General features: G+C 43.0%; 1 protein-coding gene across 6 annotated transcripts in view; it reads right to left on the bottom strand.

Annotated features, from left to right (window-relative positions):
- The window catches only part of LOC147692851 (receptor-type tyrosine-protein phosphatase gamma-like), a 1083817-nt gene that overhangs the window by 243145 nt on the left and 818394 nt on the right, over positions 1-22278 (bottom strand). For all 6 annotated transcript variants that reach the window (XM_086939073.1, XM_086939071.1, XM_086939072.1 and 3 more), the window contains one exon: positions 2184-2313. In XM_086939073.1, the coding sequence (XP_086795199.1) occupies positions 2184-2313 (130 nt within the window). The remainder of the gene's footprint in view (positions 1-2183; positions 2314-22278) is intronic.

The raw sequence follows: 22278 nt of genomic DNA, 5'->3' as shown, positions 1-22278 counted from the left end.
GCATCCAGGGGAAAGCATTAAATAAGTGTTCACAAGCACCTACACTGGAAGTTTACTCCCTCTGGCACTCTCCTCCAGATCATCTTGTCCAAAGCAACTTCAGGTATCTACCCAACCAATCATCCATTCTTTTTAGAACTATTTTGTACTACAAATGCTATTTACAAAATGTTTAACACTGTGGGTTTTGCACCGCATAATATTTATTTACTGTGAATGTGCAGCTTTTCAAATGATTGAATGGAATACAAAAATGTTATGGTTCGTGCATACTGTGGAAATCACAATCCTATGTTGGAAGCCGGATTGTTGTCCTTTAAGTTATGTTTTTTCTGCTCATGTTCATAGAGAGGCATCTTATTCCTGGAAACCTCCAAAGGAGAAGGAAACACAGCCTGAATGATAAGACTAACAAGCTCGCACAGTCATTAGCTTTTAAGTTCAATTTCAAATGTCTAAATTTAGACATGCGACAAATCAATATGCATGGGAAGTTTAATTGCTGGGGCACCAGCATATGGATTTTTAAAGCATAGGGCTCTCTTTGTCAGAAGAGCGTGTGACCACAGGGGGAACATGGAAAATTACATTTTAAAATGGGAAAGTCAGTTCAGTTCCTTAAGAAACATTGGCAACCAATAGAAAGGGGTTGTATGTTCTAACGCAGAGAGTGCTAGCACCTCATAGCGAGAGAGAGGAGGGGGCCAGCAGGAATGGACCGAGAACTATAGTTGTAAAGTAGTACCTCAAGCAGTTTACTGCAAGTGCAAACAGAATGATACACCCAAAAAGCCAATAGCATTCAGTGAGAGTTGAATGCTTCACTTGGCTGAGCCAAGGCATGACTGACCGTCTCAAACCAATGGGTGAAAATAGCTATTGAAAGAAAGTCAAAGGTTGAAAGGAGTGGACGCAACTCCCACTATGCATATTGTAAGCAATAGGTCAGTTTGACAGCTGTGCTTCGCAAAACTCAGTCCTAAAAAGCACACATGTAATTGCTAAATAAAGCATTAGATGTTGAAGGTGCCTGACTATCAGACTTAATCCGATTTCAAGAGCAAACTCGAGGTGAAAACGCTACCAGTATTCAACACTACGATGTGTCGTAGCTAATTCTATATTCAATTAACATTGGAAGATCTCCAACAAGTGCTTAATTTGAGTAGGTGGTTTCCCGTGCGCGGCACCAGCACTTAATTGTCAACAACAGCACTCATGACAGCTGCCACATGGTGACACTGTTTTATTTAGTGATTTACAGAACTGTAAATTATGAATTCAATATACAATAAAAACAACTAATACCAGATGCCCAAGCCAGTCTTATGCTTTTAGAGGCCTCAAATAGTCTGAATTGTTACACTTGAACACAGGTACTGTCATTAGCAGAGCTGGCACGGGCAGTGCAAGCGGCAGTGGTGGCCTGACGAGGACCTTGGCACTTTCCTTTTTTTAAATGTATTTTACAAATTAAGCACTGGCTCCAAACACAGCAGGCTCAGCTCAGACGTACTATACATAGCCATAAGTGACTGATGCAGAAAAGTTTTGCAAAAATGTATGGTTAATAGGCGTGGAGACAACCTTATATGCAATTAATGCTTACAGATGTGCCTCATCCATGTCTGTCTGTGCAATTAAGTACATTCACGATGCTCAATGCACAATATTGTAATTTACTTATGTCCTTTAGATGTACATTGTTGAGATAGACCCGGTTTGAGTGTTTTATGGGTGCATTATGTATGCAAAGCTTACCTACATTTTTTTTAAAAATGGCGCCTTTTGCATGGTTTTCACTTTACTGTTTTTCATCTAAAACACTGCTCTTCAGAACCCTGTAGAAGACGCACGCATTTATGGCTGCACTTTCCCTCGCTTTCAACATTTGCTACACTCCTATCTTGCAAGGTACAACTTATTTGCCCTCACTTACAGTCTGTAATAGCATGCTACCATCTAAGAGCCGGAACGCCTCGCAGTCTAAAAAAGTTGCATTAAAATCCACCCGAGCAATTTAAAAGCAATCAAACGTGGAGCAAAGCATCGAGTTCGGAAATGCAAAATTGCGTTACACGCTCTCTCCCCCACATGAACAATCACTGGTAAAAGCAAGCTTAGGGCTGCCACCCACACCCTGATAAACAGACATTTCAGAATTGAAAGAAGAGATGGCTCACCTCCAGTACACGAGCACTGCGATCAGAAGAATGAGGCACACAAAAGTCAGGGCGGAAACAACAATCAGAGGAATAATCCACTCCATCTGGCCGGTCGAAGTTCTGCTGGTCATGCTCGAGCTGTTCTTGTCTAGAAATTCGAGTGACAACATATCAGAAAGGGAATCATGTGCTTGTATAATTCAGAGAAATACAACTATGACGTCCTGAAGGATTCGTAGAATGGTTCAACGTTTTACAAAAGCGTTCAACGCGTGCAAACTTATTGTTTGCAAATACAAAATTTATTTATTTTAGTGCAACATCAAAAATACACGTTTTGTTTTTCTTTCACCAGGTAGGTTTTGCTGGTGTGTGAATAAATGTACATATACTGCATTTGACTGAAATTTTACATTTTGGCCAGTGTCACGAGCTTGTGAACGTAGGGCTCGATTCCTAAAGGGCAAAGCGGTCTTTTTTTTTGGTGCAGATTTTATATAGCGATAACTGGACACTAAGGTATTGGAGCGCTTTACAAGAGCACCAGTTACGTTACACAAGGACACATTATTATTATTATTATTTTTTTTGGTAGGCACGGGGAGATTAAGTGATTTGCCCAGAATCACATGATGTGGAGTCGACCCGAAGCTCGAACCTTGGTTTCCCAGCTCCTAAGTCGGCAGTCTAGCCATGAGACCACATCCTCTCCCAAGTGAGTGTCCACCCACGGAAATATACTCTTGGAAGAGATTCCGCCCGAGCGCGGAGACTTCCCCAGGGCTGCGGGGCCTCTGCCACCAGTGCAGAGACCCCATGGGAATCAGGCCCTTAATCAGGGGCTTAAGTGGAATGAAAAAACTGGGGGTCTCAAAGGGGCGTGGTTAATGTAATTAAGGGCGGGGCTTAAAACATTTAAGCTAAAAATCTGTGCTTATCACAGTGTGCCTCCCGAATTGTATGTTGCTGTTTCTGTCAGTGCTTTAACCCCTTGCATGCTGATGACGGCCCCCATCCGTCATGCACTACGGCGCTCGAGTGCTGATGACAGCTGGGGGCCGTCATAACCCCGCCCTCTCACGATTTTGCTGCACAGGCACAGATCGCGGCAGCATGCAAGGGGTTAAATGGGATGGTATTCACCAATTTTGAGTACCGGCACTTCTGAATTTTCTGGCCATCAGTACCAGCACTTCTCTTCAGTCAGGGAGAGTACCGGTAGGCTAATAGACTGCACTGCAGGCTCCAGTTATGTATCTTTTCTAGCACAGAGTATATGCCGCTCTGCTTCGCAGGAGCTCTTAAGGGCAGTAGCCTTTTGCAGAGTCCCAGCTGGAGATTCCAGCAGCGTCCATTTGAATGCCCTGAGACAGCAGAGGTCTGAGAGGACTTGCCTTGCGTTGTGCTGCGATTCACAGTGCAGGGTCTAGACAGACTCTGCACCGTCTACCAGGGACACAAAGACCATTCAGCTGAAAGTGGAACCTATCTGACAGCCAAGGAGCTTCTGTAGTCGTGAGCTGAGCCGTTGCTGAACTAGCCAGCGTGGTATCCTTTGCATGATGTCCTTGTGTTCACCATCAGACTGTGTTTGACAGTGGAGGGCCCAATTTGGCCCGACACGGTTAATCACATTCACACTATTGTGTGCATTCGGACAAACACACGTATGGAGGCAGCACACAGGTCAGTGGCAATTTAAAAAGCCATAGGAGGCAAGGAGTTTAAAATGGGTTTAATCCCACCTGAGACTTTGTGTGAGGGTTTGCTTAGGTCTGTGTGCCTGCCAACTTGTGTGTGCCTGTTTTTGTGAGAGAGAAAAGTGAGAGAAAGAGGAAGAGAATCAGGACACTTTCAGTAGATATTTTAAAGGGAATGCGTGCAGAGAGAGAGTGTGTGTGTGTACACGCTTGAGAGTATATAGTATTGTGCCAAACAACAACAAATAACAGGATGGCATTAAGAAGCAGCAACTATTACAAAAGAAGGAACTGTTAACATATCGTCCTGTTTCGCTTTCATTTTGTGTAATGAGTTAACCTGTTTTGTTTACATAAACACATTTCTCATATGTTTTGATATGTGCTGCAACAGGTACAGAAGTCATTATGTATCATCATACCTTGCCCTTAGCCCCACCCTTAGAACCGCCCACTTGTCACACTTCTAGCTCATATTAATGAGTACTTGCACTTATTTTTTCTCATTTAAAGCACTGGTTTCTGTCATTGTATCCAGATATATGATAAAACATTTAGCATTACACCTACAAGCCAGGACTACTGGCTTTGTCAATAGTTGTGTGTTGCATAACATACATAAGCAACAACTATGGCTTTGTTGTATATAATATTAAACATTCTGAATGGATGAGACTGAAATAACAATAACGAGGCTCTTTCAAGTCACCTCAAAGGCAGTGAAGGGCGGTACTGGTGCAGAGTCACAGCTTTTTTTCACCCTGATGGTGAGGACAAAAAAAGGAGAGTCCGATAGAGCCCTGTCTCAGCACCTGCTTTTTAGAACAGCCGGTGCTGAGCACCGGCAGGACCCAGCCCACTTAAAGCCCTTCCCTTAACGATGATCTAACAATCGTGTGGCCGTCACTCAGTTCTTACCTACACCCTTCTGCACCGACCCTCTGCATTGCCTTCGCGAATCGTCCCCACCATGGAACTTTTCATGAGCACGCGCCGGCCTTTCCTCCACAGGCAGGCAATCCGTCCCCGAGCGCCGTCATAACCGGTTTTGTTACGTATAATGTATTTAGAGGGAGTACATTCAACAATTGTGCTTTCACAGCACATGGAAAGGAGTTGAATACATGCACGGTTTGAAATCGAGCCGGCGTTAGCGCTGCAAAGACTGTTCCTGATTCCGAGAACTAGGGCAGCGCTGAGCTCTGAAGCCGCAGTAAATCACTTAACAGATGAGTCCAGCCCAGGTGCTAATCCGACGGACGAGCCTTTTTTAAGGTAGGGGGCGGGGAAGTGGGTGCTAAGCACATTATGAATTACTCAAGAAGCAAGGTATAGGTGCATACATTGCTGCGTTGTGATGTAAAATAAAAGCGAGCCCTGGAAAACTGGGGGACCGACATAATTAAGTGGGTCAAAAACAGTCTATGTTCTGTGCTCACGGATAGATTCATGACCTGGCCTGAGTTTTGAACTCCAATATACTAATCAATTACAAATCAAAACCACCATTCGCTTAAAAAAACACACAATAACCCCAGCCCCCATCAACGTGTACAAGGCAGAATGATTTGTGCAACTCCCTGGGAATGGCTGAGAATGCAGCAATGGAGGGGGAGGGGAGCAGACTTGCAACCACTGAAAGCACATTTAAAAAAAGTTATATATTCCTTCCAGGGATACGTGCTGCTTGTTCACGTAGAAGCTGCCATTCAGTGTATGACATTGGGGAGGGCATTCAGTGACCCACAGGAGCACTGGCTGCCTCCCTGATGGCCGCACCTCGCTTAACATTCCCCCAGATGCATCAAGAACCCATTTTGCTATTCCTTACTAGCGAAAAATAACGATTCGCTATTAAGGAATAGCAAAATGGAATGCATTAAGAAATCACTAAAAAAATAGTGATTTCTTAAAATTACCTAATTGCGAACCGCAAATTGCAAGTCGCAATTAAGGAATACCTCCCCATTCATTCCTATGGGCCTAGAGGCCCATAGGAATGAATGGGAAGACATTCTCAATTAGCGAATCGCAAATTGAGAATGCGATTTCAAGGGTGCAGGGGTGTCCAAAGGACACCCTGTTGCACCCCTGAAATTGATCTGTGCACATATGTTGCACACACACATGCCCTTAGGGCACGTGTGTGCGCAACATGAAACTTTAAAAAATACACTTTAGTGCATTTTTCAAAGGGTTTGCAAATTACCTTGAAGTTCAACTTCATGGACATTTGCGAGCCCTATTAGCAAAATCGCTATTTTCTAAACTTTAATGCATTGCATTTAAGGAATCTCAATTTGAGATTCCTTAAATGCAAGTAATCGCAATTTTGCGATTTCTTAATTTGCGATTTTTGCATTTGGGATGATGCATCCCAAATGCATAAATACCGATCGCAAAGGGGCAGATTGTGAGAATCTGCCCCTTTGCGAGCTGATTTCAGCTTGATGCATCTGGGCCTAAGTTCTTTGCGCACAGATTTTAGATTGAGAATGGCTTCCACCTGCTTTGACAGCTCAGAACTCACTCGATGGTCTGTGCCCACAATTCAGTTTGCAAATTATTGATACATACCACTTCAACCCAGAAGGAGGAGAGGACACCAATTTAAGCGTTCTCCTCAATTCTGATGGGCAATCAGTCGCAAATGGCATTTTGAGAGCCAAAGTCATCGCGTACTTGCAATGTATCCTGTGTAAATTGTGATTTGCCTTTTTGCGGTTCCACAGGTTTGTACTATCAGGTCACAGATAGAAGATCTTGTTTAGACATCTTGTTTCCATTTTAAGATACATTATGTACTTTAATTCAAAACTGTGCAATGTGTCAAACGTTTCTCACCTGGTTAGTCATTTTCTCTTACTACCCACTGTTCCACCATGAAGATCCCATTTAAACCATGAAACAACTTCCACATGGGCCCTTCTTCATGCGCTGCATCTTTTGCCCAACACATTCTTTCTAAGTGAATGTGCCACCTCAGATTTTATTCATAACCAGCAAGAGGTCCATTCAAGAAGAGCTTTGCATGCAAATGTTCCTGTTGCTCAGTGTGAGAAATAAGATTCAACGCTGTGGCGTATTCTTTTCTTGGGAATACAACCACATTTATACTTCTAAGTAGTTAGGTCTTAAATCATACTGTATTAAAACAAATACGTGTAAAAACAATTTTCATCTTGAAATAATCGTCCTTCGCCCTCTCCAGGGGTCTTATCCGCTGCATCGTTTATTAGTTTTCCTCTGATTCACATACTTGCCTTATCCACATTTTCATTGCCCTGCACTCTTCTTTATTCTCTAATGTCTAATACGTTTTGCCCTTCATTTACGTTGTAATGTCTCCCTGAATGCTGTTTTCATGCAGTTTTCTTTCCAATTTCAATTATTCTGCTGTTATTGATTCTCTTGTTCTTCCACTAGATGGGTCTATTTTATTTATTTATTTGCAAAGTTTTATATAGCGCTGGCTAGACCTGTAGGTATCAGAGCGCTTTACATGAGGATCCTCAAGTTAAGGATTACATAATTACTTCAGTTACAGACCCCTTTTAATGTTCCTTACAGGTGTAACAGGAGGGTATGACTCCTATATGTTCAAAAGAGATGCTCCTTTTAATTCTATCTTACCTTTGGGGTGAAAACAAACAAAATTAGCACGGTTTAAAAATTAACAAATCACAGTCTTCATTTCGCCATTATTTTTGTTTTGTTTATAGCTTTTTGGTCGGTGTAACCTTATCCCATGGTACAATAATTGATATGTTTAAAAGTGAAAATTATGGTTGGATTTTGATATATTTGGAGATGGAGATAGTATTCACGCCTATATTTCACATATATTTACCAATTTACCTGCCACGTAGAATGCTATTATGGATTACCTGTTGTCTACAATGATCAGGTATATAGAGTGCAGCCCTTTCCCATACAATAGTACTCCTATTGTGAAAAAGGACTTCCCTTGACGTTGTAAGGACTAGAAAACAATGGTAGATTGCTAGGATACTTAGAATTCATAATTTACCTCAATGATATACCCACAAAATGGATCTTTTGAGCTAAATGAGGAGGCTGACAGGTACCTACACAGGAGGCAGCTAAAACAGCTCTCTCACTTTAATCAATGAGATCTGATGTCCACAGATAACATGAATCTTACTACTAAGCCATCAAGAAATACATGACCTCTAGAAATGTCAAACGCGTGCAATGGTAAAGCCCCCTAAAAAACTCTGGTAGATTAAGGGTCTCTGCTTTTCAGCCAAGCCCACTTTACGCAGTGCATAGCTGTTCCCACTGGTCGGAGCTAACAAGCGAATGGAGATATGTGGCAGGCAACGGACGCTCTTGGTGTGTGGACAGCACCTGCAGAAGCCACACCCACACACCCACACTTTGTCTCAGAATATCATAACTAATGCACACTTTGTAGCATAAGCAATGCTGACATTTGGACCAGTCAGCAATAGAGGAACCCAGATTGGGATCCCATTTTTATTCAACAGCTTATCACTTGAGTTGTGAGACATAAATGTTTCATTATGCTTATGCATTCAGAGCTGCGTATTTTCTTCCCCTTTCGCCAAAACAGAATTACAGCACACTCAGTTGCTTTTTGAAGACCGTGTTCGTAATTCTATTAATTCCAGCACAAATGATGGAGCAATACTATTCCAAGTAAAAGTAAATATATAAACATATCTAGCGCTAGAATCTTGCCTGCAGAAGTCTGTTGCAATGACTAAAGCACAACTGTAACTAGTCAGTGGGGTGCTTAAGTGATATAAATTAGATTAAAGAGGGTTATAGCATTACTCTAGGAATATTGAACAATTAGAACTGGTGAAAGGGAAATCTAGAACATATATTCCCATTACGATGCTGGAAGTTTGGTAACTAACACTAGTGGTTTTGCTTTAAGAACCTGATTACAGGCAGTCAAAGTAAACCTGCTTTTTTGTTTGATGCATTTACTTATCTTGAGAATTGGAAGGGATATCATGCAAAAAATTTGGTCCAACACTTCTCTTATCGGCCTTCCTTGGCCTTAATACCGTAAGCATGGGCAAAATGTGCAGCCGCGGCAGTTAAGAGTGGTGGGGCGAGGTGAGGGGATTTGAAGAGACGACCACGAGGGAGAATTAATTAATTATTTGATTTCCCCTCGTGGTCGTCTCTCGAAATCCCCCCTCACCTGGCCCCACTAACCCAACCGCTCTTAACTGCAGCGGCTGAAAATGTGTCTGGTTAACTTTTTCCACATGCTTAAGATGCAGCTGATACAGCTTGCCTGGGTGCGGGGACAGAACAGGGATGTTCTTACTCGACCATTTTCAGATAGAGATTTCGGGGCCCCTGATATGGAGATTTACTATCTCTGTGCTCCGACTCACCATGCTATTCGTTCGTATAGGACGACCCCTATTCTTTCTCATTTGGCGATTGAGCAGGGTTATATGGCTCCTATTTCTCAACTCTCTTATATTGTTCTATATCCTCCTGATCTATTGTTGCTTGCACCACCGCAACCAGGCAGAGACTGTCATAAGGTGGCTCAATGGTGGAGAAGTGTGGCTCAATGATTAGAGCGGCAGACCCTGATGCAGAGGTCTAGCCCGGGACCAGGGTTCAATTCCCCGCCTCGGCGGGTCTTGGGCTCAAAATTCCACGGACTTGATAATTCTCGCCTCGGTGCCTATTCCATTCATGGAGTCCCACTCTGCAACTCTGGGCAATAGCTTGCTTAATCTCCACAACGGCCCCCACAACGCTAAGGATGCCTGGCCTCCACCTTGGGGGTGCCCGGGAGTGCACGCCTCACCGGGAAATCCAGGATGGGTTCCACAGCGGTATTCGTACAAGCGCCTTGAGACCCTTGCGGGTGAGTAGTGCGCTATACAAGTATCAATTTACATTTACATAAGGTAACCAAATGTCTCCTTTTATTCACTGTTGCTCCCTTTGGAATAGCATCCACTGATTCCGCTCACTCGTGAAGCTTTGGGCCACCGTCAACTCAACCATAGGGGGTTAATTCACTGGGGGGGATGGAGATCAATCTGTTAATGACAAATTCATCACACAAACCGATTACTTTGATGCACACTGGTCTTGCACTTAGATGCATTCATTTATATTAGGCTGAAAATCAGTTCCAAGGAAATTACTCTAACTTTCTCTGATAAGCCTCCCTTCATTGTCACATTACAAAACTTGCTTCAGGTCTCCTGCCCTAAACATCCAGTTTCCTTCCTGTATAGTGCTACAGTCTAAGCGTTCGATGAGCAGAGCTTTGAGCTGCTGAGAGCAAGAACTGGGACTGGCTCTTCTGCAGACAAGTTTGAAATCTGCTAGTAGCAGGCTCAGAATTATTCATTTCAAATTTCTTCAGAGCGCCTACTATACTCTTGTCACATTACCTTGATTCAGTCTGAAGTTGAGCATCCGTTGCGTTTGGTGTGGCTTAGACAGAGCAGATTTTCTACACTTGGCATGGGCATGTGACCTGGTCCACTGTTATTGGATGGAGGTGCAGTATGCGTTCTCCTTCATGACAAAGGCAGGGTCAGGTTTATGTCTCTTGTGGCTTTACTTAGTTATGTTAAAGATCTGCCTGCTACCTTCCATAAATATGTGGCCTTATCCCTACTGCTTGCAAAGAAGCATGTAGCTTGCTGCTGGGGTCGTGGGCGGATGCCAAAGTTTAAGGACCGGCTCACCGATTTAGTCTACTGTAAATCACAATTATCATTACATATGAAGCTTCTCTCTTTCTCTGCAGACCCCAGAGATATCTACATCCGCGACAAGTCTATTTGCAACTCCAACCTACAGGCTCTGGCCCATGTTGCATAACTTTCATATTGCAAATCAGCATACCCCTATACATACTTACATCTGCTGCGGCGCTCATGTTATTTATTAGTGGTGGGGCTCTTTATTATGCTCATGTCATAGCTACCAGGGAATATCCAATGTTCCTGCGTTCCTGCATTGTGTTCGGTATACTGATTTCAGCATTGCCAGCTGTGGCGCTTATAAATGAGTCTTTAATGTTCTACTTCAGAGTCGTGATGCTGTATACCAATGGCGTTGTCGCCACTGACAAAGTTTTGTACTGCTTGCAGAAAACAATAAAAAATAAAGTAAAAAAGGAATGCATCTAGTTGCAAATGTGTGACTAAGGTACTTGCATCTATTGAGTGTGGAACAAGTTGTGCTTCTTCTTTGACAGCTTGTTGGCAGATATTGCGCACCGGCTTGTTCTCCTGCACACACAGGAATTAGCTGTATCAGTGACTGACTCAGTGTGTGAGTGGCTGTATGAGTGGGTGTGTGAGTGGCCGTATGAGTGGGTGTATACGTGTCTTTATGACTGGATGTGTGAGTTGTATTGGTGTGTGGGTGTGTGTATGAGTGACTGTATGGGTGGGTGTATGAGTGACTATGGGTGGGTTAGTGGTTGTATGAGTTGATCTATGGATCAGTGAATGGGTGTGAGTACTTGAATGGGTCTGTGAATGGCTATGGGAGTGGTCGTATGAGAGGTTGTATGGGGGTGCGAGTGGTTTTGATGATGATGCAATCAATTTTGCCATTTGAGATTTCATCAGTGATGTCACTGACCAGGTCATGAGTGATATAATATGTGAGGTCATAAGCAGTGCATTGCGGGGGTATAAGTTATAGTTAGCTCAAGTAAATGGAACTGCTGAATTTCTATGGTTTTGTACAAGTGAATCCTGAACCCAACTATAACGTCCCTGCAACCTTTGTTCAGTATATTTATAACGTTTTTTTAATATTAATTTTCTAACTATTATGTCCTTGTAACCTTTGTTTTTTGTGTGAATTTTGAAGATTTTTTAAATCTTGTTTCCAAACTGTAATCTGTAATCTTTGAGAGTGAGTGTGAATGGCTGTGTAAGTCGGTGACTGGCTGTATGGGTCTGTGACTGGGTGTGTGAGTGGTTTTGTGGGCATGAGTGGCTGCATGGGTCTGTGAGTGGGCATCTTAGTGACTATATTAGTCAGTTATTGGCTTCATGAGCGAGTGTTTCTCAGTGGGTATGCGAGTGCCTCCACAATTGTGAGTCAGTCTGTGAAGTAGTGTCTGAATGAGAGAGTGGGCACATGAGTCTCTGAGTGGGTGTGTTAGTAGGTGCATGAGTGTGAGTCAGTTTGTGACTGGGTGCATGAGTAAGTGGGTGTGTGAGTGGGCGCATGAGTCTGAGTGGGTGTGTTAGTAGGTGCATGAGTGTGAGTCAGTTTGTGACTGGGTGCGTGAGTCAGTTTGTGACTGGGTGCATGAGTAAGTGGGTGTGTGAGTGGGTGCATGAGTCTCTGAGTGGGTGTGTGAGTGGGAGATTCCGAGTGGGTCTGTAAGTGGGCATGAATCAGAGTGGCTTTGTGAGTCTGAGTGGCTGTGTAAGTGGGTGCATGAGGCTGTGGGTGGGTGTGAGCACCTGGGAGTGGGCCGGTGAGTGGGTGTGTGACTGAGTAGGTGCTTGGGTTTCTGAGTGCATCTAGGAGTGTGTGCATGAGTGTCTCAGTGGGTGTGAGTGGGTACATGAGTGTCAGAGTGAGTCTGTGACTGGGTGCATAAGTGTCTGTGAGGGGGTGCATGAGTCTGAGTGGGTCTGTAAGTGGGGACAGGAGTCTGGGTGGGTCTGTAAGTGGGGGGTGCATCCTTGTGCACATGATCTCTGAATGGGACTGCGAGTGCGTATCTGAGTGGGTCTGTGACTGGGTGCTTGAGTGGGTGCGTGAGCCTCTGAGTAGGACTGTGAGTGGGTGTTTGAGTCTCTAAGTGGATCTGTGAGTGGGCGTGAGTGGATTTTGAGAGGGTGCATGAGCATCTGAGCGAGTCTATGTTATAATCTTTTTTTCCAGCAATATTCACAAATTTGTTGCAGCGTTACATGGGGGAGAGGCAGCACTGAGTGCTGAGGTAAATTTGTGAATGATACATAAAAACCTTTTCTTTGATATTTTCTGCCCATACTGCGTCCCAGAAACACTATGTCCCAGTAACATACCCATATCCCACATATGGAGTCAGGGTACATCCAACCTGACCCCTTAAGACAGTTTCTGCTGTTTCGTTTGAGCCCTGGAGACTGTTCCAATAAATGAAAATGGGGCTGAAACACTCTACTCAGGTTGAAGACAGCCAATTAGGGCTTTCCTGTTGGTGTGCGCATTTGAGATTCATTGAGAAATAGTCTCAAATTCTTTGTGGCCATCGATATACAAATTTGAATTTACTTACATTTTTCAACTTCTACTGAACGTATTTACACCAAACAAAAAGCACAATCTGCAGAATAAATTCTACCTTTCTGACAAATTCAGTGCCATTTTATCCCGCAGTTTGAGCTGCAGACGTCTAAAGACTATGGAAATTTACATGAAACACTTTTTTTGCCCCCCCCCCTTCTCTTGACCCCCACTTGACAGATCATTTAGAAACTTTCCATGCACAGCAAGAATCACTGGGGCACTTTCTTATGTAAAATGTAATGAAAATTCGTCAAAGGGTATCAAAGAAATAGGGAAGTCAAAAAACATGTTTACTCACACAACCATTCACTCACCCATAAAGCCACTAACAAAAATCACTCACCAACACAGTTACTCATACAGCCACTCACCCACACAGCTACTCACAAACCTACTTATACTCCCATACTGTCACTCACACACCCACCCATACCAGCACTCAAACACACACACAGATCCACAGCCACTCACATAATATATGTTAGATATAGTATCACTCAGTAGATAGAAAGTATACTATTTTATAAGATGTAGTGCCTTGGCATATATGCTTGACACACAAACTATGAAAAAACACACACTCACTGGATGATGTCATGAGTGGTCAGTGACCAGGTCATAAGTGTTGTAATATGTGAGGTCATAAGCAGTGCATTGAGGGGGTGTAAATTATATCTAGCTAAGGTAACTAGAACTGCTGAATTTCACTGGTTTTGTACGAGTTAAATGTGAGCCTAACTAGAACGTCTCTGCAGCCTTTGTTTTTTAGTAACTTTCTAAGGTTTTTGTTATTCTATTTCCCAACTATAACGTTCCTGTAACCTTTGGTTTTTCCACTGAATTTGAGGTTTTTTGAAATTCTATTTCCTAACTACAATGTCCCTGAAAACCTTTTTTTTTTTTTTTTTTAGGCCTGGGTGTAAAATTATGCTCCACTCGCAAAGTTTGCAGAATTCGGCAACACTGCGTTCCGCTGGAGAATGCAAAGTTATCAAACTCCACACACTGCAACAGACTGAAATACATTTTTCAGTTGGCGATCTCGTCACATCATTTCAGAGCATGACGAGACTTGATGGGCGCTCATCAGCATCCATGCAACTTTCAGCAGCCAAAGAGAGTTCATCCTCCAACCAGTAGTGTGCCAGGAGGCCCCTTTGAAGAATGGTTGGGAAAGGGGGTGGGGCCTTCGACGATGTCTCAGCAATCCTGCTGTGGGGGACTTACTTGTCGCCACAATAGTGGTTCTTGGCCCCCAACAATCCTCAGCAGCCAAGGGGAGTTCATCTCCCAACTAGTAGGACCACGGCCAGCTTTAGCGCTGGTGGTGCCCTGCGCGATAATGTTTGTTGGTGCCCCCCACAGACTCCCTCACTACTACCCTTTAACTGTGCCCCCTCAAGTCTCCAAAACCACTCTCTCTCTCTCAGATGTATTTAATTATTTATATAGCGCCACCTATACCAGTGTGGGGTGTCAAAGCACTTTACATCACACATACATTACACAGAGACAATCAATCATATGTGTGCAAATCAGTGTATAGGAAATGTTACATAAGCCAGAAGACTATAGGGTGAGTCACATGTCATCCATACTGGTAGGCATTGTTTAAGAGTGCTTGGCACGAAGAAGCACAGACTCAGAATTTAAAATACCACACCATGGTTGGGGGCTACATTTAATAAGGATTTTTTTTTTTACCAAAGTGAACACTTTTTGAAACATTAGAATAATGAAAAACGGAGGAAACCATCATAATGCTCTAATCTATACCTTGCAGTTTGCATGCAGCTCTTTGATGACAGTTATTAGCTTGCTGTTCCATGTTAGGATTTTAACATGTACACTGCTAGTACCAAAATACTCTCACAAGAGCACTGCCCTATTTAAACTATATGCACTTTGTGATCTGCATGGTACACATTCTTTGCAGCAGGCACATTAACTCTGTGCTACAATGAAATGAGTTAAAACTTCCACTTGACAAAACTGTCTCTCCAGGAAGAACATTAATCACAGTGTATTCTTGACATTTTTATTTTGGAATGAAAATTGCAGAGGTCATCAATGCAGCAGCAGGTGCTTTTAAAGCCATAAAATAATTGCAAACACTGCACCCCCTCGAAGAGTCAGCACCCGGAGTGGTGGCACCAGTTGCACCGCCCTAGACCCGGCCCTGAATAGTACACCAGGAGAACCCTGTGCAGAGTGGTTGAGAAAGGGGGCAGGCCTCTGATAAGGTTTCAATACGTTTGTTTCTGACCTTTACTTTGTCTCTTTCTGCTAGTTTCTGACTTTATTGGGACTCTTACTGCTCGTTTCTGGCCTCTATTCTGCTTTTTCTGCTCATTTTGGCTTTGCCATTTGTTGCTCATTTCTATCCTTTATGTTCCCTTTTTCTGCTCGTTTCTCACCCTTATTTTGCCACTTGCTACTCATTTCCGTCCTTTATTTTGCCACTTGCTTCTCATTTGCGACCTTTATTTTGCCTTTATCTGCTCGTTTCTGATTTCTATTCTTCCTCTTGCTGCTCTTTTCTGACCTCTATTCTGACTCTTTGCTTGGTTCGGACCTCTATTCTGCCTCTTGTTGTTTGTATCATCTTCATTTAGCCTCTTTCTGCTCATTTCAGACCTGTATTCTGCCTCTTTCTGCTAGTTTCTGAACTTTAATCTGCCTCGTTCTGCTACTTTTTTCACCTTTATCTTGCCTATTTCTGACCTTTATTCTGCCTATTTCCGCTCATTTCTGACCTTTATTTAGCCTCTTTCTGCTCTTCACCAGGACCAGCTCCCCACCTCCTGCAGGATCCGGAATTGCTTTCACAAACAGGAAGCTGCTAAACAAGCATCCCCCTGTGTGTGAAAGCAATTTAGCGTTATCCCTGCTCAATTGACAGCAGGCAGGGAAACAGATGAATGATCAGATTCCAGCAAATTCAAATATTTTTACTGCCCTTGATTGAGCAAAGTAGAGTGCTTGCTGTAGCTTGGCAGGAGTGGTTAAAGTTCCTGCCATGCAACAGCAAACAGCTATGTCTCGGGGGTGAGCACTTCGGACGTAGCAGGAGCCGGCCCTGGTATATGGTGGTTTCCAGGCCCATTATTGGCCCCAGGGGGGCGCAGCCCCCCTCTTGAAGTAGACGAGCCAGCCCTGGGAGGTGGTGGTCTCCGGGACAGTTTATGGCCGCATGCCCCCTCCTAGTTTTGTTTGTTTGGCCCTGGGGAGGTGGTGGTCCCTGGGGCCAGGGTGGTCTGCATGACCCCCCCCATTACCTTAAATTTTGCCCCAGGGTGGTCTGCACCCCCCCTTTATTATCACATAAGCCCAGGAAGGTGGGGGTTCTCACTGCTTTTATAAGTCCCAGGAGGGGGCCTGTGGGCCCCCTCCTTTAATCCTGCATGCCCCCTGGCCCACCTGGGGGCCTATTAGTAAAGAATCGCGGATGTGATGACACATTGTAGTATGCAAGCCAAATGTTTAATAAATTGCTGATTCTTTTTGTGGAGCCGTGGAGCCAGCCTGTTTGGGCACTGATGTTGGAGGAGAATTCAAAGTTAATAAAGAAATATGTGAGGTCATAAGCAGGGCATTGAGGGGTGTAAATTATAGCTAGCTCAGGTATCTAGAACTGCTGAATTTCACTAGTTTTGTACGAGTGAAATGTGAGCCTAACTAGAACGTCTCTAACTTTTTTTTAGTAACTTTCTAAGATTTTTGTTATTCTATTTACCAACTATAACGTTCCTGTAACCTTTGTTTTTTTTCAATCAATTTGTAAGGTTGGGATTGGACTAGCTTCCGCTGTCCATCTCCTCCAAGGTGCATTGGATCCTGTTAAGGACACCGCTACTATTATATAGAACGTTAAGCATTCTCAGCCCTTTCCTGTATGATATATAGTTATCTTGATATCTTCCACATTTGACCTCGTTCTGAGATACACCTTTGCTCATTTTCCTCCCTTCTGGTTGTTTATGCTTTATTTTGCCCTGAAGGTGTAATTGGTATCTGGTTCTTCACCAAAACACGCATCGGTGCATTCCTAAGATGAAATAAAAGAACTAGAACATTTGAATTGATTACTTCTCGAATTCCATTGACCTAATATGAAGCATTGACTGTATGGAAGACTTACATGACAAATATCTATAAACAAATTTAATAAGAGACTTATCTTGGGCCTTGTGTCCTCCTATAATTATTTCTGTCATGTCTTTACAGGTGCTTTCCGCATGAATGATATTTGTGGTAGGACAGCTATGTGTGCAACATGTGAATAAGTATGAATGTTTGGTTAGGAGGTAAAGTATAATCATCCACATATTGAGTTTTTCTATATACATTGTGTTTTTCCTATAGGTGTACCGTATGGGATATTAAATGTATTCAAATTGTGTGTACACTTAAAAAGCTTAATATCAAATTTGGAATTAAAATTATGAACAGTATTTTATATAAAACAAACTGAAATATGTCTTTTTGTCTATGTATTTGTTGAATCCTTTGGCTCCATTGGGACGCTTTAGCGCTTTATACTGAGGCGAGATATTCAACCCCAACATTTAATTAGGCATGCTGATGTCTTGTTTGCTCCTGTGGTCTTTATACCCCAGTATTCTCGGTCTTTATATGGATTTGACCAGGGACCCTCTTCCTTTTTGAGGATTATAGAATCACAGGAGCCCATGCTTCTTATTTTTTCTTCTATTTTTCAGTGGCAACCGTGGCTCCTGGTTGGCTCCCGCTTGGCTCCCGCTGAACATTATTTTTGTAAACTGTTTATTGCCTCTGGGCCCCCCCACCCCTCCAAGAGACCTAGAGGGGTCAGGATATTTCTACCCTTCCCCTATTCTCTTTTTTTGAACGCCCGGCCCAAGCAGAGTCCCAAGATGGCTGCCAACACTTCCAGGTTTGGTGATGGCAGCCAATCAGATCTCAGCTTGATATCGGGAGGGACTCGCAGAGCCTTCGCAACCCTACATATACAAATTAGTAGTTTTTGAGATATTAAGAGAAACCAAACGTATTTTGAGCAATTTTCAAAAAGGTCACTAGCTGGACCAACAGCTACCTTTCTGCCAAATTTGGTGCAACTACGTTCAGCAGTTCAGACTGTAGTGTGGCTCAATGGTTAGGGCGGTAGACCCTGATGCAGAGGTCTGGCCCGGACCAGAGTTCAATTCCCGCCTCAGGCAGGTCTTGGGCTAAAAAATGTTCCCGGACCTGACAATTCTCGCCTCGGTGCCTATTCTAATCATGGGTCCCACGCTGCAACTCTGGGCAATAGCTTGCTTAATCTCCACAACGGCCCCAACAGCGCCAGGATGCCTGGCCTCACCTTGGGGGGCCCAGGAGTGGGCACTTCACATGGAAAGGCCAGGATGGGTTCCAGAGCGGTATGTGTACAGCGCCGTGATACCCCTTGGGGTGATGATTGTGCGCTATATAAACACTACAACATTTACATTTACATTTGTGCCTAAAATCTCTACGGGAATTAACATTAGGAAGACGCATTTTGGGATCCCCTCTCTCGGCCCTCGCCTGACAGATCGCCCCGAAACTTTAAAGATAGCATGTGATGTGAGCGTCAAAATAGTTTTGAAAATTTTGCAAGTATTTGTCAAACGACGCCAAATTTACAGGGAAATTAAAAAAAGCTCTTCCTATGGAAACTAGGTTCTAATTACTGCAAGTAGGTAATATGTATGTGTGTGTGTATATAGATACATACACACATTGTAGTAGTTATGTATAGTAGTAATATAAACACATGTGCCGATTAAGTTTGTTGTTTTAAGTCAAAGTTTCAGAAAAAAAAGATTTTGGGTTTTCTTAACTTTAGTGCAAAGATTTCCACAGAAAAGATAACATTCACTTTTGGTTCTTAATGCAAATTTTGTGCAGATTGGTCAATCAAGGATCAAAAATAGGCAGGGGTGAGGGGGTCCAAAGTAACATTTCCAATCTCAACTCTTAACAGGGTTTTTGCTCCTAGAGACCGATAAATGGCTAAATAGAATTACGCAAATTAAGCTTTACTCAAGCATGTCCCTTTGCTTGGTTTGGTGCCAATCTATTCAGTAGTATGAGAAATTAGCAGTTCAAAAGTGATCTGGTCCAGGCATTTTTAAGTTACATTTTAGAGATATCTGGACGGTTAATTCATGGACCAAATAAAAAATTAAAGGGAGACCATTGTACAAGAGAGGATTGTAGGTTCCGAAATCCAGCAGTGGACCTACGAATTCACCACAATCTGATTGGTTGTTGTCACAGCCAAATTTCTGTTGCAGCTGCAATTACCCAACATAGTGTACTGGGTACCCTGCAAGCATAAATAAAAGGACAGAAGGGTGCAGGGCGAATCTTCCATGACTACTTGCCACCTGCAGGTAAACCCTGCTACACATGGCCAAAGTCCTTGTGAAGAGAAAGTTTCCACCTACAGTAAGATATGCAGCGGGTCTGGATAAAGGCCAAACTTTGCAGTCCACTCCCACTATGCAGGATTAAAAGCTGTATGTAGTCAGAGTTGACCACTTGTGGAGGGCCAGGCTTAGGGCCTGACTGCAGGCTATTTACTGTGGTCAGGCCCCACTGTGCAGGCCCAGGGTCATGCAGAGCAGGGGTTCTCTGCTCATGGTTGGTTGTGTGCAGGTAACTGCCACATGGTCCATATGACTAAAAAAATAAAGATCACTGAAGCATCCAAAGGTTAAAGTGAAGTTATGGTTAGCCTTGGGGATAACTTAAACATATGTTTAAAAGAAACCAGTTACCTGAAATTATGGTTTCCACATTAAACTCTTTGCATAATTCTACCATCTAGTGGTTGGGTCTGGAAGTTTCGTGTTTGTTAAACGTGGTTTGTTTTGCGATTGGTGTCGACTAAGACCCCCAGAACCCTTGTGCATGCCCATTATGTTAAATTATTTTTTTCTCTCCACGATCCTTCTTTAAAGGGGAGGTGGGAGGGTCACCTTTGATTCTAGAAGATTTTGACGCTGCAACATAGATAATTACAGATAAGTAACTGATCCCTTTTGCAGAATAGATATGCATGTTTTGCACTGATTATGCAACAGTATCACCCACTTAGGGAGGTGTGTTAGAGGAGGGAGTGGAAGTAAAAAGGTTTTTAATACAGCTTTACCTACTGATCCTTTGAGTTTAAATCTATGCAGTAGTCTTTAGTAATAGTACGCTCAGAAACCCATGTGTCTCCTTTACAAATCTGCTGCATGGATATAGTACCTAAAAAAATAGCCACTGTAGCCCCTTTCTTTCTAAGTACGCCCTTGGCATGTCGCTCAAATTCTCATTGGCCAGTGACTATAGCATCTCCATGGCCAAAAATATGCATCTAGCAATAGTGTTTTTTTTATCACTGGTGTTCCGAGGGCTTGTGTAGATTGACCTACAAAGAAGAGGTCTGTTTTCATGATGTCTTTGGTGTTTAGAATGTAGTAAATGATCGCTCCTCTCACATCTAAAGTGGGCAGTGATTTTTCTGCTTCGTTTGATGGTTTCTAGAAAAAAACTTTAGGTAGGAATAGTGGGCAAGTTCTCATGAACACGTTGTCTTTGTGTATAAAGATGATGTATTCTGTTAAGGCTGTGATACCTACAAAAAGACAGTCTGGAAGTGAGATTTTGAGTGTAGCTTTGAGACTAGGCTCAAAAGAATCTTTCATTAACCTCAATAGGACTAAAATAAATTAAGGTTTCACTGTAGAGTTGGTGTTTCTTGCAGGCAACATACACTTTTAGCCCTCGCTATGAATAGGTCAATTACAGGGATAGTAAAAACTGTCTTTGCATATAATCCTTGAATAAAGGCAGTGATCACTGACAAATGCACCCTTAGTGAAGCATATGATAATTTACATTCAGTTAGATGTGCGAGGTACCGGACAATGACAACTTCATGGTGCAAACAGTCTGGGAATTTGTGGTCATTACACCATGCTAAGTACCGTTTCCACTTAATGGCACAGCATAGAGGGTCTCCTTGTCTCGTCGCTTTCAAAACTCCTAATGTTGCCTTTGGTAAGTGCAACTGCTGGAACTCTGCTAATTCAGGAGCCATGGCATTAATGGTAGATCTCCCAGGTTTGGGTGAAACACCATTCCCTGTTTGGTTAAGATGTCCTTTTGTAAAGGGATTCTGATATTTGTTGGTTCGACAGTTGAAGGTGATGATAACCAAGGTTGTCATGGCCATCTTGGTGCTATTATAACCACTCATGTTGGACTATGAACTTATCTAGAACTTCTGAAATTAGTGGTATGGGGAAAAGCAGATGTAAATATTCCAAACAATCGATCAACAGAGCATTCCCCAGAGACTGGACTGAGATTTACTCAATGTAGATTGTTTAGGTTCCCATTTGTGAGTGCAGATTGTTGTTTTGATCTTGACCTGGGTTGTTACAACCATTAGATCCTCTCAGCTTCCAGTTGTTTCAGATCAGTGATTGGTTAACCCTTCCTGTAAAATTGTTATGTGTAGTCTTGTGTTTGAAATGAGGTGAATGCATGATGCCATCATTCCAACAATTTCAAGACCGTCGTCCCTGTCAGAACTTGTGACATCTGGTAAAGCCGAGTCTGTGCCAAGTATGGTTGCACCATTCTTTTAGTTGGATAAGCCATTGCTTTGATGTGTACAGGTCCCGCCTCCAGAGAAGTCTTCTTTTTGTCTGGGGTGGAAGAGGACTCTACCCAGTCTATTGTGAACCCTAGACTGTGTAATAGTGTGACCACTCTTGAGACTTTCTTTTCACCAGTGGTAGTTGTCTACTCTTACTAACCTGTTGTCCAGATAAGAGTAAACATGAATGACATTCTTTCTTAGGTGTGCTGCTGCTACTAGTACCACCATTATTTTTGTGAACAATCTAGAAGCAGATTTGATGTCAAAGGGTAGCACTTTAAACTGGTAATGTTCCCCATGCCTCATAATCCTTACAGTCTGAGTGGTGTATAGGAATGTAAAAGTAGGCATCTTTGAGCTCTACTGGTGCTAAATACTCTCCCTTTCTGCAATGGAATAACGTTGTGTAACACAGTCATTTGGAATCTTTTGGCCTGATTCCCAAAGGGCCTCCGCACTC

The sequence above is a fragment of the Lissotriton vulgaris genome, chromosome 9, assembly GCF_964263255.1.
Source record: "Lissotriton vulgaris chromosome 9, aLisVul1.2, whole genome shotgun sequence".
NCBI classification, from domain to species: domain Eukaryota; kingdom Metazoa; phylum Chordata; class Amphibia; order Caudata; family Salamandridae; genus Lissotriton; species Lissotriton vulgaris.
Note: the sequence above shows the minus strand (reverse complement) of the source record. Positions and strands in the feature narration are given on the sequence as shown.